The sequence below is a fragment of the Scyliorhinus torazame genome, chromosome 6, assembly GCF_047496885.1.
Source record: "Scyliorhinus torazame isolate Kashiwa2021f chromosome 6, sScyTor2.1, whole genome shotgun sequence".
NCBI lineage: Eukaryota > Metazoa > Chordata > Chondrichthyes > Carcharhiniformes > Scyliorhinidae > Scyliorhinus > Scyliorhinus torazame.
Window position 1 is genome coordinate 228,670,985 of NC_092712.1, and position 19,302 is coordinate 228,690,286.

At 46.7% G+C, this 19,302-nt stretch overlaps 1 protein-coding gene across 1 annotated transcript in view; it reads right to left on the reverse strand.

Annotated features, from left to right (window-relative positions):
- Positions 1-19,302, reverse strand: part of adamts16 (ADAM metallopeptidase with thrombospondin type 1 motif, 16) — a 359,351-nt gene that overhangs the window by 104,696 nt on the left and 235,353 nt on the right. Inside the window, exon 17 of the mRNA XM_072509492.1 lies at positions 9,541-9,679. Within this exon, the coding sequence (XP_072365593.1) occupies positions 9,541-9,679 (139 nt within the window). The remainder of the gene's footprint in view (positions 1-9,540; positions 9,680-19,302) is intronic.

The following is a 19,302-nucleotide window of genomic DNA, read 5'->3' on the forward strand; positions in this document are numbered from 1 at the left end:
TTACAGTGGTCACAAGCCAGCCGCATTTTTAGCGAGTGGAAGTCATTCTCATGAATGAAGACACCTTCATTGGTCTGATAACACCTTGATTTCCAGAAATGCAATTAGCACCCCCATGACCTATGGCAATCCTGTGAGCGAAGTAAAGCTTGGCGGCCCTCAGGGTTTGACTAGCATTGCCGATGTTAAAAATGAATAGAGTTGGAAGGTTTTGCAAAGAAAGCACCGTTGATTTGGGTGATGCGGTCATGGGCCTCAAATTGCAAGATTCTATCATGTCACCAGGAAATCCTTGGAAGAACCCGGTTGTGAAGAAAATGAGGCAAGGGCAATGTGAGGCTTCCTGCTCCTCTTGGGCAAAGGTCTTCTTTCAAAAGGCTGCCAATGTTTGCGACAACCTGCAGCGAGAGCCCGAGCCTTCTTCGGCAGTATCGCTGAGATAAAGTTGACCTGGAGCCTTACACCCTGTGTTGACAGTATTGGCTCTTTCAAAGTGCTGCCCTGTGCATGTGACTGTGGAGAAGATTGCTTCTGGAGCTGTTCCCCTTGTCACACCAGCTACTGGGCTGCAGTAAGTTGTACTTTTTCTTAAGGAGTCCAAACAACTGCAGAATACGTCATTCACATGCAACAGTAAATTCTCACAGGCAAGGCACGATTACCCTCGGTGGAATCCAAAGCACTTGTTGAACAAAGTTGCACTCACCAACTAATTTAGTGCGTTTAGACTGAAAGAGACTGCTTCTGTCAGCACTGGTTTTAGATTTCAACCTTTAACATGTTATTATCGAGTTGGTTTCTACTGTGCCCACAACTTCTCCAAGTTAGTGAGGTGCAGACACAGCATGGAAGCAGTATACTGACTGGGAAAGAATGAATTCTGGCCTACAGAGGCTCTTTATTGACTTCATTGCTTCCCCACCAGATCCAAGGGCATTCCAGGAGGAAATCTGGAAGAGGGAAGGCGATGGCGCTTCCCCACGGTGCCAAGATGTAGAGATGTGCTTCTAAGCCTAGCCAGTGCCTCTCCTAGATGTCGTCTCAGTGGCAGCTGAATGAGGGAGGTCTGCATGTTCTGCTGCTAGAAGAGTCTCCTGCGATTTCACTCACCTGAAAATAAAGGCTCGAGTACAAAGACTACATTGGCTTGCTGTGTTGAGTAAGAGTAAAGAACAGAGTACTGAGCACTAGTGGATTTACAGCAACCTGCACTGATTACCTATCAAAAGAAGAATGCTTTATATTGGGAAGTAAGCCAATGCCTAAAGTAATGTTTTATAATCTCATCTATTATAATAAAATCTGTCATTTCTTTTACTCCTACAAAACATTAAAGCATAATCCTTTCCTTCCTCTACAATAATAAATTTCTGTATAAAAATTCATATTAAACCTCATTTCTTTGTTGAGACCACAGATGCTAACAGCTGTTTTAAATCATACAAGATGTGAAATGATCCAGCAAAAATCGATTAAAGCCATCAAAGCTACATTTCAAAGTTTTATTACCTTTGGCCATACAAATCTCTTTCTTTTTTAGCTTGGAAATAAAATCATACCTTAGTCATTGTTTGTATCTTAGTGTGCACAAAGTCCCTGTGAAAAATACAATTCTTTTATGAACAACAACCTACCTAGAAGATTAATTTTATTTATAATCATGTACTCTGCAACAATAGCACTCAACAGATCTGGGACCAATGCCCTTTGGGACAGTTTTGCCCCAAACTAACCTGGTAGTGGGATGGGTACCAGTACATTAGAAATTAGAAATAAAGTGCCCAAAGGATTGAGAGAGACAAATAGCGCTCAGATAAGAAATAGTATGATATAAGGTGGGATCAGACTAAGAGGGCATACAATAAAGTCTAAATGCATGTATGTGAGTGCAGAAACCATATGGGAATATCATGTTGTGATGATAACAGAGAGCTGGTTCAAAAAAGCCAGGACTGGGTGATAAATGTTTCTGTATGCAGGATGTTCAGGCGACATGGGAGGGGTGGTAGTATTAATTGAGGAGAATATTACAGTACCGGGGAGAGGGGAGATTCTGGAAGGACAAGCACAGAATACATATGATTAGAGTTAAGGAACAACTGAAGGGTCACAACACTACTGAGTGCACACTCGGCCAGCACTAATCAGAAATAGAGAATACATTTTGCAGGGAAATTAGAGTACACAAAAACCATGGATTAATGATATTGGGGGACTTGAATTAATCTAATACAAACTGGGATAGTAATCGTGTAGAGAGAGACGGGAAGAGATTTTGTAGTGTGTTCAGGAGAATTTATTATATCAGCATGTTTCCAGCTCAATGGAAATTGCGGAGGCACTGGCCTTCTGTAGACTCAAGAGTGGTCCAGAGGACTGGTGAATCGCTAATGTTACACCTTATTCAAAAAGGGTGCAAAGGTAGGCCTAGCAACTACATGCCAGTCAGTTTAACCTCAATGGTAGGAAAACCTCTAGAGACAATTATTCGGGACAAAATTAATAGTCACATGGACAAATATGAGTTAATTACGGAACATCATTTTGGATTTATGCAGTGAAAATCAAAGTTCAACTAACTTGAAGTTTTTTAGAAGAGGTGACAGCAAGGATTGCTGGCAATGATGCTTTTAATGTGTTATAAACGGACTTCCAAAAGGCACTTGATGGAATACTGCATGATAGACCTGTGAGAAAAGTTATTGCTCATGGAATAAAGGACAAGTAGCAACTCGGATAGGAAATTGGCTGTGTTGCAGGAAACAGTGAGTAGTGGTGAATGGATGTTTTTCAGGCTGGAGGAAGGTCTGTAGTAGAGCTCCCAGTGTTGGGAACCTTCCTGTTCCTGATATATATTAATGACCAAGACCATGGTTTCAGGTCACAATTTCAAAATTTGAAAATGATGCGAAAATTGGAAACATTGCGAGGAGGATAGTGTAGAATTTAAAAAAGACATAGTTAAGTTGGTGGAATGGGCAGACAGGTGGAGGATCATTTTGGTAGGAAGAACATGGAGACAATATGAAATAAAGGGTACAATTCTAAAGGGGGTGAAGGAACAGAGGGACCTGGGTGTTTATGTGCACAAGTCATTGTGGTGACAGGACAGGTTGAGAGAGTAGTTAAAAAGCATACAGATCCTAAGCTTTTTAATAAAGGGGCACAGAGCAAAGAGATTATGTTGAACTTGAATATGCCACTAATTCTACCTCAGCTTGAGCATTAAATCTAGTTCTGGACATCTCACTTGAGGAAAGACGTGAAGAGAAGATCCACAAAAATTATTCCAGGGATAAGGAATTTTGGACATGAAGACAGATTGGAGAGGTTGGGATTATTTTCCTTGGAGAAAAGAAGGCTGAGAGGGCATTTTAGAATAATAATCTTTATTGTCACAAGTATGCTTACATTAACACTACAATGAAGTTACTTTGAAAAGCCCCTAGTCGCCACACTCCGGCACCTGTTCAGGTGCACAGAGGGAGAATTCAGAATGTCCAAGTTACCTAATAGCACATCTTTCGGGACTTGTGGGAGGAAACCGGAGCACCTATGCAGACACAGGGAGAATGTGCAGACTCCGCACAGACAGTGACCCAAATCATGTGGGGTCTCCGTGAGAACGACCCCGCTATTAAATGGGACCGTGCTTCATTTCTGGGCCTTGAAGAGGCATACCCTGCCGATGCCACACTTAATCCTAACTCCTGCACTAACGAGTGCCACTCGGCAGTTCATGAAGAGTACTGAACCCCCCACCATGGCCTCCGGACTCCTCCAATGCCCCAATCTATCAATGAGGGGGTCCTCGAGCACCCCCTCACCCCACCTCATAAAGGCAGGGAACCCCAGGCCCGATCCCTGGTGTGGGCAAGATGCCACCCAGGCACCTTGACACTGCCAGCCTGGGCAAGGTGCCAGGTTGGCAGTACCAGTGCCCAGGTGGCATCAGGTGTGTCAGGGTACCACCCTGCATAGAGCCCAACCACCTGGGGCCTCCAATCACCTGGAACACCCTCCCCAAGTGTCGGCACACCCGGTCCATGTTGGTGGAGACCAGTGCTAAGTGGCACTTGTTTGGGGTCTCCGAGGCATGGCCGTTAGATCCCGCGCCTTGGGTAAGTCTGACACAAACATATTCAAGTGAACCTGACTGCTCACTTGAATGTGTAAATCTGGATTACTCCCATGGTAGGAAGGATCCAGATTGTGACACCTTGCAAGAGCCAATGAGATCTCACGAGGCGTAACGAGACTGTTAAATCTCGCAAGAGGCCTCTTCTGAGATTTAATGGCCTTGTCGCGTCCGGAGTTGGGCCTCTTTCGGTCTACTTCACAATTTACTTTCCTATCCATCTTTGTGTCATCAACAAATTTAACAATCATACTTCAATCCCTTTATCCAAGTCATTGATACAAATTGTAAAATGTTGAGGCCCCATCACTGATCCCTGTGAAGCACCACTCATCACATACTGCCAACCAGAAAAGGACCCAGTTGCGCCAACACTTTCCTGTTAGCTAACCAATCTTCAATCCATGACAATATTTTATCCCTACACCAACGTGTTATGGCACCCGGGACGTATTATTGAGCTTGATTGGACTGCTGATAGACTTAAATGATTGCTAATTTCTCAATTCAAAATGGCAGGCGAGCTCCAGATTTTTGAGCCTACCCACCAACCTTATTATTGCTGACTGGCATGATGATGTCAGGTTTGCGGCCCAATATCACCAAGCTGTATATTACGCTTCCTCCAGATTAAAAAAATCCCACTTTTGAAATATAAAATTCAGCCCCAATGACAGTAAGGGAACATTTAAGGAAGAGTGATCATAAGTATCATAAAATTTAGGTGACAATGGAAATGGGCAAGTTGCAATTTATAATAGAAATATTTAATTGGAAAAGGATCAATTTCAGTGGAATGAGAATGGACGTGTCCCTTGTAAATTGGGATCAAAGATTGACAGACAAAACTATGATGAAGCAATGGACTTTCTTTGAAGAGGAGATTGTTTGGGCACAGTCGAGGTATATTCGCAGGAGAAGAGGAAGGGGAACCAAAGTCTGGAAGATGAAAAAGATCGGGAATAAAATTAAATAGAAAAAGGGGGTGATAACAGATGTTGTGTTGATAGTGCAAGTGAGTACCAGGCTGTAATGAGAATGTTCCGAAGCAGAGTGGGAAAGGAAATAAGAGAATACAGAAAGAGAGTTTGACAAAAGACTGCCAGCTAACAAGGAAGGGAATCCAAAAGTCTTTTTTCAGCATATACATAGTAAAAGGGTAATGAAGAGACGTTGGGGACACCAAAACAATCTAATATGGAAGCAGAGGGACCCAATGGCTACACTGCATCTGTCTTTAGAAAGGAAGAAGATACCAAAGCCATAGTGAAAGAGAAAATAGTTGAGACACTAGATGAGTCAAAAATTGCCAAAGTGGAGGTCTTAGATAGGCTGGTTGTTAAAGTTGGTAAGTTTGGATCGGCTGAATCCAAGGATATGGAGAACAGTAACAATTATGGCGGCCCTGGACTTAACATTTCAATCCTCCTTAGATATGGTGGTGATGCCAGAGGACTGGAGAACTGCTAATGTCATACCTTTGCTCAAAAAAAGATAAACCTAGCAACAAATTGCTAGTCACTTTAACATAAGTGGTTGGAAAGCTGTTATAATCTATAATCTGGACAAAACTAATAATCACTTGGACAAGTGTAGATTAATTAAGGAAAGTCCGTGTGGATTTGCGAAAGGGAAATCATGCTTAACTAACTTGCTTGAGTTTTCTGATGAGGTAAGAGAGAGAGTTGGCAAGGGTAATGTAGTTGTTGCCAGGTACATGGCATCCAAAAGGTGTTTGACAAAGTGTCACATAATAGGTTGCCAGCTAAGTTGATACCCTTGGAATAACAAGGACAGTGTCTTTCCCCAGGGGAAATTTTGCTATTTTTGAGAGATACTCATGACCTGGACATGGGTGCACAAATCACAATTTTAGAATATGCAGATGACATGAAACATGGAGGTACTGTGAACTTTGAGGAGGATAGTAATAGTCTTCAAGAGAACATGCAGACAAGTGGAATGGATGGACACATTGCAGATAAAACTTAATGCAGAGAAGTATGAAGTGATGCATTTTGGTCAGAAGAATGAGGAGCGGCAACATAAAATAATCAATACAAATCTAGTGACGTACAGGAACAGAGATATGTTGATATACGTGCACTAATGGTGGAAGGGCAGGTTGAGAAAGTGGCTGAACAGGCATTTGTAGAAGCATAGAATACAAAAGAAAGGAAATTGAGATTAATCTTTATAAAACACTGGCTCAACTTCGACTGGAGATCATAGAATTTACAGTGCACAAGGAGGCCATTCGGCCCATTGAGTCTGCACTGGCCCTTGGAAAGATCACCTTACCTAAGTCCACACCTGCACCCGACCGCCAACTAACCTCTTTGGACACTAAGGGCGATTTAGCATGGCCAATCCACCTCACCTGCACATCTTTGGACTGTGGGAGGAAACTGGAGCGCCTGGAGGAAACGCACGCAGACTCAGGTAGAACGTGCAGACTCTGCACAGACAGTGAGCCAAGCCGGGAATCGAACCTGGGACCCTGGAAATGTGAAGCAACTGTGTTAACTACTGTGCTACCGTGCCGCCCAATTTGAGTGTCTGATTTAAGTTAATTGGTTAAAAAACTGATGGTAACATGCAGTGAATGATTAGGTTCTGGAATGTGCTGTCTGAAGAAACAGTGATGGAGGCAGATTCAATCATGCTTTTCAAAGGGAATTGAATACTTACCTGAAGATAAAATATTTGCAAGGCTGAAGGGAAAAGCTGGTTAAATGGGGCTAGTTAAACTAATCATGCAGAGCACCAACACTGACTTGAACAATGTTTAAGCACTTGTTGACTGTTGCTCAGTAGGATCTCTGAGAAACATTTCTACAAATTCTTTTCAGAAGCCACATATTGCCTTCCAACTTCTAGCAGGTTAAAGATTGAATTCCTGTGGGTATTCACCTGATTCTTCTGTAATGTTGATATTTATATGGTTTCTCCAGATATTCCACTGATCAAATGTTAAAGTATTGTAATGTCTTGTGAACCTCACAATGGAGGCTTACGAGTATACCTTCTTGGTATAACCACCTCCCTCTGGTTTTGCAAAGGATTGCATTTTTTTTCTGACAAGTAAAAAACTACTTAAAATAAGTATCATGGGTGCAATTCTCCGCTCCCGCGCCGGTTGGGAGAATCACCTGGGTCGCCAAATTTTCCCACGACACCGGGGGGGCCTGAAATGGGGTCCGGGCCGCGATCGGTGCCCACCGATCGTCGGACCGGCCTCTCTGAAGGAGGAGCTCCTTTCTTCCGCAGCCCCGCAAGATCCGTCTGACATCTTCTTGCGGGGCGGACTCGGAGAGGACGTCAACCACGCATGCATGGGTTGGCGCCGGCCAACCCGCGCATGCGCGGGTGATGCCAGTTATGCGGCGCTGGCCGCATCATGTATGTGGCGGCGCCTTTACGCGGTGCCAAGGCCTGGCGCGCGTAAATGACGCGGCGCCGCTCCTAGCCCATTATCGGGCCCTGAATTGGTCGGGATAGGGGCCGTTTCGCGCCGTCGTGAATCTTGACGGCGTTCACGACGGCGCGAACACTCTGCCTCCATTTCGGAGAATCCCGCCCACTTGTACTAATTTCCCTTCATAGTTGCTACCTGTTCCTAGAATGATACCATTCTAAATTACCCACTGGGATACCAAAACACCTTTGCATTCTCACACAATTTTCACTGGAATTATTAATCAAATTGAAGTTAGGTTGTGTGCATATCCCTCGCCTCATTAGTCTATGCACTATATTCTGTGTGTTGAGCGAATAGGGCGAGAAAGAAATACAGACAGCAGGAAGTATCAAGAAAACACGTGTTATTTTCCACGGACACAAAGGTATGCTTAAAATTGCAAATGGAATAATGTATCATGGTAGAAATTACTAGTTAAGCAAACAATAATAAATTAAAACAGAAAATGCTGGATAAACTCAGCAGGTCTGGCAGCATCTGTGGAGAGAGAAAGTTAGCAGCCGAGTTTTGTGCCAGTGCAATGGTGATGTGAGCGGAAAATCCCGTGAGTCGATAAACAAGAATGTCGCCGGCGGGATCTTTTTAGTTCTCCCTCCACCCCTCCACACCCCCCCCCCCCCCCCCCCCCCGCCCCCACTGAGCCCCTCTCTCTTCCCCCACCAGCAACGTAACGATGTTTAGCCCATAAAGGCGGGGAACCTGATTTAAATAAATTATAATAACATTAAAGGACTTCCTCCCCGTATTGTCCCCCCAATTTGGGATCTCCCCCCTCGCTGCCATGATGTTACCATTGGCGAGATTTACAACAGGTTTTTTAAAACGGGAACCAGATGGGGGGAATCCATCGGGACTGCACTGGTAAGTGTCGCCTCCAGGGGGAGAGGGACATGCATGGGCAGTATCCTTGAACTGCCCCTTGGCAATGCCGGAGTGTCCCTTTGTGGAGTTCCATTGGGGGGGGGGGGGGGTGGTTCCCTGTGTCCATTGGGGGGATGGTCACCTGTGTGCATGGAGATTCAGGGGTGGCTCCTATTATTTTATAATGCGTGTCCCGATCGTGGGGTGCCTTGCCCCACCAGCCTGATGGCATGGGCCACCACTCCATTTCTGTGTTGCACAGAGTGCTGCACAATCATAGAATGTGGCTAGAAAAGCCAGCCGCACAGCCTGCAAGCTGCATGCAAGTTTTCTCGCCTCAGCCAGCATTCTTTGCAGCAATGGAAAAATTCTGCGCAATGTTTAGAGTCCAAATGACTCGTCTTCAGAACTGAAGAGGGGTAGAAATGTAATGGATTATGCAGCAAAATAAGTTGTAATTACAATGTTGAAACACATTTTAAAACAGAATAAGTACATTGCATATCAACCTCTTGAACTATTAAGCAGAGTGTAGTCTTGGTATGGTAAAGAGTTCCAGGTGTGTCGACAAACAGATAAGAATAGAATAACACAGAATTTAGATACAGAAATAGGCCATTTGGCCCAACTGGTTTATGTCAGTATCTATGCTCCAGACTTGCACTCTACCCATCTAACCCAATCGCCATATCTTTTAAAATGCAGTGAAACAAAGTCAAAATGTGCTTATTTCCAAGGGAAGGAAGCAGTGGATGAAACACCCAAAATAACAAGGGAAAATTCAAAGGATATTGTTGAATAAGCTGAAACATGTGTCCATTGTTCTTAGGGCTACCTACTTAAAGTCAGAAATCCCACCCTGTTTATTCAGCCTTTTTCCTTTTCATCTGCGCAGCCTTGAAGCCAACAGCTAATCCCACTTATTCTGAAGTAATAGATTAACAACTGTTCCTTTCAACAGGAAGATGCACAAGTCACATCTTCCACTAACTGATGATGGGAAAGGTCCATCTCAGAATTTTGTAAATTCAGGTTGCGTGATTGTACATGGAAACATTACCTCCTCCACACGAAGCTGAGCATTCAGAACGAACAATAGCCCATGTGTAATTGTGTTTTGGAGCTGTTTTATTCTCAGTCAACGATTTTGGCAAGGCATATTCCCATCCGATCCCTGGATTTTTGCCCTGAAGTAGTATCTGGATAAACAAAATAAAGATTGGAAAAAATGTTCTCGTCACTTCACCTTCCATCTTGTTAAGAGGGGTTCCACTACAGCTTAATCAAACAAATAACCTTATTTAACAGTCGGCAAAAATTGATTTAACATTTTCCATTTATCAATGTTTTGAAGCTTGCCTGAGAGCAGCTGACCTTTATTAAATTAAAGCATATCGAAATGCAACACCTTTTCTCATACCAGTTTACTTATAATAATTATCTTTATTATTGTCACAAGTAGACTTACATTAACACTGCCTGTGAAAATACCCTAGTCACCACAGTCGGGCACCTGTTCGGGTACACAAAGGGAGTATTCCGAATATCCAATTCACCTAACAAGCACGTCTTTTGGGACTTGTGGGAGTCCGGAGCATCCGGAGGAAACCCACGCACACACGGGGAGAACGTGCAGACTCGGCACAGACAGTGACCCAAGCCGGGAATCGAACCCAGGTCCCTGGTGCTGTGATACAACAGTACTAACCACTGTGTTGCCGTGCTGCTCAATGGAACAGTCTCGGGTGTGTTTTTTAAAAAATAAAGAGTAGCAAGTAATTCTTCACGTTATTCAGTAGTTTGTGCCATCAACAAAAATGTTTCTTGGAATACTGACCAGAGGTGATGGGGTCATGTGACCTCCCCATCACCCCTAAATAAAGGCTGAAAGAAACCCAAAGGCTAAATTTAATGCACATTCACTCCTTTCATTCCGTTCAACTCCAAATTTGATTCATTCGAAGTGCATCTGACCTCAACCTGCAAGGTGCTGGAAGAATGGAGATCAGGGCAGCATTCGAAGCACGAATACACTTTCTTTCTATTATTTAGAGCTTGAAAATGATTTGCTGGCTTAGTAGTCTTGTTCACTACCATTGCTTTTCTACATGGTTGGTCTAATGCAAGACTGTTGGCTGCTCCCACCATTCCATACACCACAGGCTCCATGACTCAGCTGTGAAACCACAGGTCAGGTCAGAACTCCTCTTGGACTGAATACTGTTAAATATTATATCCTCTCAGTAGAGACGTAAACACACAGCAGTCGACATGTATTTGTTAGAACAACTCTCCGACAAATGAGCTTTTCCAAGCATGATATTAAGCTGCAAATACTTCTCTATTTTCGGCATGTTCGAATGCAAAACCTGGGTATTTCAAATGAGTGTTATTTTTAGTATACAGGTGATGCTTTGCTTTTCTCGGGGTTTTATCCATGGATTCAGCTCCTCCTTAATTGTACAGTATTTTAGTTCCCAATTGATCTGTCATTGTCTTCATTTCTTTTTGTATGAAATAGCCCATTATTCAAGCACTTTAGCAGTAATAATAATAATAATAATTAATAATCGCTTATTGTCACAAGTAGGCTTCAATGAAGTTACTGTGAAAAGCCCTAGTAGCGACATTCCGGCGCCTATTCAGGGAGGCCGATATGGGAATTTAACCCGTGCTGCTGGCCTTGTTCTGCATTACAAGCCAGCTGTTTAGCCCCTGTGCTAAACCAGCCCCTGGTGGTCCCCTTTAGATGATCATATGCTCAAAATGAACATACTGGACTTCCGGTGACGGCTATGACGCACATTTGGTGGCTCCCGCTCGGGTCGGACCTTTGGACCTTTTCCCCCGATTTTTTGTCGGACTTGATTCGGTAAATTGATGGTGGAGGCAATTGTGGAGTGGATTCCCACATCAGTGCATGGAGAGGCAGACTAGAAGTGCTCGCAAAGAAAGAAATAGACGAACAGAGAAGGCTTGGGCTGAAGCAGGAGAAAGCTTGGCGGATGACTGGAGTCCTGGCTTGTCGACCCAGCGGTCGATGGAGCAGCTGGTGCAGTTTATTCAGGAGGGCTTCGCCAAGCAGAAACAGGAATGCTTGGACCGAATTAAAGAATTGATTGCGCAGCTGGAACATAGACTGGATGCCCAAGACCGGGCGATCCAGAAAGTAGAGAAGGCGCTGGCTGAGCAGGAGGAACATCAAACTGCGGTGGAGTTGGAGGTGGGGATGCTGAGAGACCAGCAGAAAAGGCTCCTGGAGAAGGTGGAGGACCTAGAGAATAGATCCCACCGGCAGAACTTGAGAATCGTGGGTCACCCGGAGGGGTCCGAAGGAGCGGACGCTGGAGCATACATAGCGGGCATGTTCAAGAAGTTACTGGGGGATGGGATGTTCTCCCGACCCTTGGAGGTGGACAGGGCTCACAGAGCGCTAGCGAGGAAGACGCGAGTGGGAGACACCCCCCCCCCCCCCGAGGGCAATGGTAATGAGATTCCACAGGTACTTGGACAAGGAGTGTATTTTACGGTGAGCCAGGCAGACATGGAGATGTAAATGGGAGAACAGTATCCTATGGATCTATCAGTATCTGAGTGCGGATGTAGCCAGGAGAAGAGTGGGGTTCAATCAGATAAAGTCGACTCTTTTTAAGAAAAAGGTGAAGTTTGGGCTGCTGTATCCGGCCCGTCTTTGGTTCACGTATGAGGAGCAACATTTTTATTTTGAGTCGCCCGAGGAAGCGATGGACTTCGATAGAAGGAAAGGACTGGTGGTGGACTGAGGTCTTTGAACTTTGCTGCAGCGCTCATGTTAAAAAAGTTTCTTGTTTTTTGGATGCTATCTGTAATGCCTTCTGTATTGATTTGGGGCCTGTTGCAGAGCTGAGTGAGTTAAAGTTTACATTTGCACTGATGGAGGTGTGATTGTTAGATGTTGGATCTTCCGTTTGATCCTTTCTTTGTTTCTCGTGGGGTTTTTTCGGGCAATTGTGTTGGGATTGTTTTTCTTTTGAATGTGTGTGTCCAAGCGGGGGGAGGGAACAATAGGTGGTAATATGTCTGGCACCATGGGCGGGGGTCACCAAGCTAGCTGGGCGGGCTAGCTCACGGAGGCGTAGTGGGGGGTGAGCAGATGTTATGCTTGGTGAAGGGGTTGGTTTACATAGTACTGTTATACTAGGGGGGGGGAATGTTCTGCTGACGGGGAGGGACGCTTGCTAAGGGACAGAAAGGTCGGGGGTGGAGGCTGACTGAGGGCGGGCCGGCGGATGCGTGGGGTGCGGGCTGGAGACTGGCCCAAGAAAGGTGATGGCTGATCGGCAAAGGGGGAGGGGGGGGGGGGCGGAGAGCCCCCAACTAGGCTGATCACATGGAATGTGAGAGGGCTAAATGGGCCGGTCAGGAGGGCACGCGTATTCGCGCATTTGAGGGGACTGAAGGCGGACGTGGTAATGTTACAGGAGACGGACCTTCGAGTAGCTGATCAGATTAGATTAAGGAAGGGATGGGTTGGACAGGTTTTCACTCAGGGCTGGACTCGAAGACTAGAGGGGTCGCGATCCTGATTAATAAGCGAGTGCTATTGAAGCGGGAAGAATAGTTGTGGATGTGGGAGATCGGTACATTTATGATCAGTGGGAAGCTGGAGGGGTTGCCGGTGGTACTAGTGAATGTGTACGCGCCAAATTGGGATGATGTGGAGTTTATAAAGAGGATGTTGGGGAAGATCCCGGACCTGGATTCGCACACGTTGTTCATGGTAGGGGACTATAACACAGTTATCGACCCTGGGTTAGACCGGTTGAGCTCAAGGACGGGCAGGGTGCCAGCAATGGCGAAGGAGCCAAAGGGGTTCATAGAGCAGATGGGGGGTATAGAGAGGGGGGGGAAGGACCCATGGAGATTTGGGCAGCCGAGAGTGAAGGAATTCTCCTGCTACTCACATGTGCATAAAGTGTACTCCCGGATTGATTTCTTTATTCTGAGTAGGGCTCTACTGAAGGGCGCAGTGGACACGGTGTATTCTGCGATCACAATCTCAGACCATGCCCCGCACTGGGTTGACCTACAGGTTAGCAAGGAGAGTAGCCAGCACCCGCACTGGGGGCTGGACGTGGGACTTTTAGCTGATGAGGAGGTGTGCTGGCGTCTGAGGAAATGTATTAAGAACTACCTGGAAGTCAACGACACGGGTGAAGTTTCGACTGTGGTGGTCTGGGAGGCATTGAAGGCGGTGGTCAGAGGGGAGTTAATCTCGATAAGTGCTCACAGGGAGAAGGCAGACAGAGTAGAGATGGACCGGCTGATAAAGGAGATATTGCAGATCGACAGGAGGTATGAGGAGACCCCAGAGGCAGGGGTTCTAAGGGAGCGACGGAGGCTACAGGCAGAGTTTGGCATATTAACTACAGGGAGGGCGGTGAAGCAGCTGAGGAAGGCGACGGGGGTGACCTATGAACATGGGAGAAGGCCAGCAGATTGCTTGCACAGCAGCTTAGAAAGAGGGACGCAGCCAGGGAGATAGGGAAAGTAAAGGACAGGGACGGGAACCTGGTCGGAGATTCAGCAGGGGTTAATAAGGCGTTCAAGGAGTTTTACAGTAGGTTGTATGAGTCGGAACCCCCAGCTGGGCCGGAGGGGATGAAGCACTTTTTAGGGGGGCTGAATTTCCCGAAGGTGGACGGGGGGTTGGTAGAAGGACTGGGGCCCCCGATCGGGTTGGAGGAAATAGCAGAGGGACTGAAGGCCATGCAGTCGGGTAAAGCCCCAGGCTGGACGGGTACCCAGTGGAGTTCTATAAAAAGTTCTCTGGGATATTGGGGTCACTGTTGATGAGGACATTCCATGAGGCAAGGGAACGTGGGGTGCTTCCTCTAACGATGTCGCAGGCTACTATCTCATTGATCCTGAAGCGGGACAAGGACCCGGGTATCGCTACTAAATGTGGACACCAAACTGCTGGCCAAAATCTTGTCCTCTAGGAGTGAAGACTGTGTTACGGACGTGATTAGGGAGGACCAGACCGGATTTGTTAAGGGTAGGCAGTTGGCGGCCAATGTAGGAAGGTTGTTAAGTGTGATTATGATGCCCCCAGAAGGTAGGGATGTGGAGGTAGTGGTCGCAATGGACGCAGAGAAGGCTTTTGATCGGGTGGAATGGGAATATCTGTGGGAGGTACTGGGGTGATTTGGGCGGGGCTTTATTGACTGGGTCAGGCTGTTGTTTCAGGCTCCTGTTGCGAGCGTACGGAAGAACAGTCAACATCGGACTATTTCAGGCTGCATCGGGGGACGAGACAGGGAATCCCCCTCTCCCCACTGCTGTTCGCGTTATCCATAGAGCCGCTGGCAATTGCACTGAGAGCCTCAAGGGGCTGGAAAGGGCTGGGCCGGGGGGGGGGGGGGGGGGGAGGAGGAGGAGTGGAACACAGAGTCTCGCTTGACGCAGACGACCTGCTCCTGTATGTTTCGGACCCACTGGAGGGGATGAAAGAAATTATGAGGATTCTGGGGGAATTTGGCTGTTTTTTGGGGTGTAGACTAAATATAGGGAAAAGTGAGATGTTTGCGGTCCAGGAAAGGGGGCAGGAGTGGCGATTGGGGGAGCTGCCGTTTAGGGTGGTAGGGGGAAGCTTTCGATACCTAGACATCCAGGTGGCACAGGAATGGGAACGGCTACACAAGTTAAATTTGGCCCGATTAGTAGACCAAATGAAGGACGATTTTCGAAGATGGGACGCGCTTCCGTTGTCACTAGGTGGGAGGGTGCAGACAGTGAAAATGACGGTCCTCCCGAGATTCCTGTTTGTGTTTAAACGGGTCAATAAGGTGATCACTGGCTTTGTATGGGTGGGTAAGACCCCGTGAGTAAAAAAGGGGATGCTTGAGCGGAGCTGGGGGGAGGCCAATCTTTAGTAATTATTATTGGGCGGCGAATATAGCCATGATCAGGAAGTGGATGATGGGGGGAGGGTCGGTATGGGAGCATGTGGAGGCGGCATCATGCAAGGGCACCAGTTTGGGGGTGTTGTTAACAGCGCCTCTGCCATTCCCGCCGGCACTGTACTCCACCAGTCCCGTGATAGTGGCAGCCCTGAGGGTCTGGGGGCAATGGACGAGGCATGTAGGAGCGGAGGGAGCTTCGGTGTGGTCTCCAATCTGTAATAAACACCGGTTTGCCCCGGGAAGGCTGGATGGCAGGGAGCAGGGATTGAGAGGATGGGAGATATGTTTATGGAGGGGAGCTTTTCTAGCCTGAGGTAGCTGGTGGAGAAATTTGGATTGGCGAGGGGAGTTTAGGTACCTGCAGGTGCAGGACTTCCTACACAGGCAGGTCTCACCCTCCCGTTCCTATCACCAAGGGGCTTGCAGGACAGGGTAGTTTCCAGAGTGTGGGTGGGAGAAGGGAGGGTTTCTGACATTTACAAGGAACTCATGGGGTCAGAGGAGACGCAGACCGAGGAATTGAAACGCAAGTGGGAAGAGGAGTTAGGAAGAGAGAGAGGGTGGTCTCTGGGCGGACGTGTGCTCAACATGTGCCAGGCTCAGCCTGATACAATTTAAGATCGTTCACCGGGCCCACATGACAGTGGCCCAGATGAGCAGGTTCTTTGGGGTAGTAGATAGGTGCGCAAGGTGTGGGAGGGTCAGCGAGCCCTGTCCATATGTTCTGGGCATGCCCAAAGCTTTGGGGAGTCTGGCAGGGGTTTGCGGATGTCATGTCCAAGGTATTGAAAACAAGGGTGGCACCGAATCCAGAGGTGGCGATTTCGGAGTGTTGGAAGATCCGGGAATCCAGGTGGAGAAAGAGGCAGACGTTCTAGCCTTTGCTTCCCTGGTCGCCCGGAGACGGATACGGTTAGCTTGGAGGGACCCAAAACCCCTGATGACGGTGTCCTGGCTAACTGACATGGCTAGCTTTCTCTGTTTGGAGAAAATCAAGTTCGCTTTGAGAGGGTCAATGTTAGGGTTCGCCCGGAGGTGGCAGCTGTTCGTCGACTTCTTTGGGGAAAATTAACCGTCAGTAGAGAGGGGGGGGGGGGTTAGCTTAGTTTAGAGTAGGGGGTTAGTAAAGGTGGGACCTGTAAGGGAGAAAAACGGCTTTTGCACTATGTTTATATTTTCATGTACATTGTTTATTTTGTTGTTGTAAAACCATAAATACCTCAATAAAATGTTTATTAAAAAAAAAAATCAACATACTGGGCGGAATTCTCCACTTCCCCAGCTGCATGTTTCTCAGCTACGTGTCATTCTCTAGCTGCGGGATTCCATCTTCCCGCTGCTGGTAAATGGGGTTCCCCATTGTAACCACCCCACGTCGCCAGGAAACCCGCGGGCGGGGTTGTGCTGCCACTGTCCCCAGCCTCAAGGTCCAAAGTTTGGAAGCCTTTCAATGTTTAGTTTTGCTTCAGCATGAAAGGAGACATAACTAGCGTGATGAATAATGAAAGAAAACCCCCTGAAAATTTGGGAAATACTCAGGTGAACTGGCAGCATCAGTTGGGAGAAAGAGACAGGAACAAAAAGCATGCAATTATAAAGTGGCTTTCACAACCGCTGGATTTCCCAATGTGCTTTACATCCAATTAAGCACTTCTGAAGTATAGGCAGCTATTTTGTGCAAAGCAAGTGTCAGCGACCAGATAATCCAGATGGTGATCGAGCGATAAATATTGACCAGAGCACTAAGGATAAACTCCCCTGTTCTTCTAATTTGTACCATAGGATCTTTTATGCCCACCTGAGAGTGCAGTACTGCACTATGGCACAGTGTTTAGCACTTCTGCCTCACAGCGCCAGAAACTTGGGTTGGATTCCCACCTTGTCATCCTGGTGCTCCGGTTTCCTCCCACAGTCTAAAGATGTGCAGATTAGGTGGATTTGCTATGGTATTTTTTACCGTGGTGTCCAAATGTTAGGTGGGGTTATGGGGATAGGGTGGGGGAATGGGCCTAGGTTGGCTGCTCTTTTGGAGGGTCTGTGAAAACTCGATGGGCTGAATGGCCTCCTTCTACACTTTCGGGATTCTATTATTGGAGTGTCAGCCTTGATTTTTATACTCAAGACGTGGAGTGAGACGGAGAGAAGAGGCAAGAGTTGCTGCTGACAACAGGTCAGTAATCTTACCTGTCTCTAGGCAGGATGGAAATGTTTAATTCCGTGAATCCAATGCCCCAAGTAGGGTAAAAGGGCCAACGAGCCTTGAAGTACAGATTTTGTTGCCTTTCATATTAAAGAAGAAATGCACGCTGTATTGATCCCCACTGACTACTTCTGCATTGATTGTATTCAGTACAGGGATGACCAATGGACAGAAACACAGGGCATAAAATCCTAGATACCAGTTGTGAGCAGGCATAGTGCATAATGTTTTAAGTTGATAAAGATGAAAAAATGAATGCAAAACATCTCAGAATTTTTTTGTCTCATTTGAATATGCCATCTTATCAGGATAGACTTTTTCAGCAATGACAAAGTGATGCTGGAAGGCAGTATTAACCATAAAAATAAGCATGGATGCTATGGTAAAAGCCCCATCAACTTAGTGACAGTAGAAAAATGGACAAAATCCCGCCTCATGAATTTGAATTGTTGGAAGGAGGATTGGTTTGTGGGGATTTTGTTCAGCAGCAGATACACTAACATTAAACACTGCTGAAGCTAAATGGGGAAGCACTGAATTAACAACAGAATTTAATGGTCTACCTCCTCGAGTAATTAAAAGTTAGTTTAGAAGTACAATGTTGATTAAAATGTTCAACTTTGTGTCTTTGTTAGAAGAATATTAGAATATAAAGGGTTCTAGTCAAATATCAAATTATAGTTGAAATCTACAGCAGCAAGAGATGGAAGGGAACATCAAAGGGGTCGTAGCATTTTTAAAAAACATTTCCAATTAAGGGACAATTTTGCGTGGCCAGCCCACCTCCCCTGCACATCTTTGGGTTGTGGGGGTGAGACCCACGGGGAGAATGTGCAAACTCCACAAGGACAGTGACTCGGGGCCGGGATTGAACCCGGATCCTTTGCGCCGTGAGGCAGCAGTGCTAACCACTGCGCCACCGTGCCGTCTTGGGGGGGGGGGGGGCACCTAAGTTGAGCAACTTTTACCAACTGGCTAGAGGTGCCTGTGGGACATTGTGTTGGAGAGACAACTGAAACTGGCAGCACATGTAATTTGCCTCTTGGACCTAAACTCTTTGGAATGGATACGGCCAGATGGAAGAAGAAGATGGAGCCTCCCAAAGAAGGCCCAGCGAAGTACATTTAAGGAGGACCTCCCGGAGCAGGACACGATCTGGGCTGGACAGAAAGATATTGCTATGAACAAAGAACAAAGAAAAGTACAGCACAGGAACAGACCCTTCGGCCCTCCAAGCCTGTGCCGACTATGCTGCCCGTCTAAACTAAAATCTTCTACACTTCCTGGGTCCGTATCCCTCTATTCCCATCCTATTCATGTATTTGTCAAGATACCCCTTAAATGTCACTATCGTCCCTACTTCCACCACCTCTCCGGCAGCGAGTTCCAGGCGCCCACTACCCTCTGTGTAAAAAAACCTGCCTTGTGACATCCGGTGGCACCCTCGAGGAAGCAGGTCGCAGGTCGGATCGCTCCCGCCCGCGATGGGCAAACGGACCTGTTTCACAGGATTTTTTCTGGACCTGACGACCTGAATCGGTGGAGGAGACAAAAGGAAGAGGTTTTCCCCCCGGGGTATGGACAGTTGGACCAGAAGTGGTCGAGTGGAGCGGCAAAGATCGAAGCAGGAGCAGCGGTGACCCCAGACCGGGCGGCGAAGCATGGCGGTCGGCAGGGA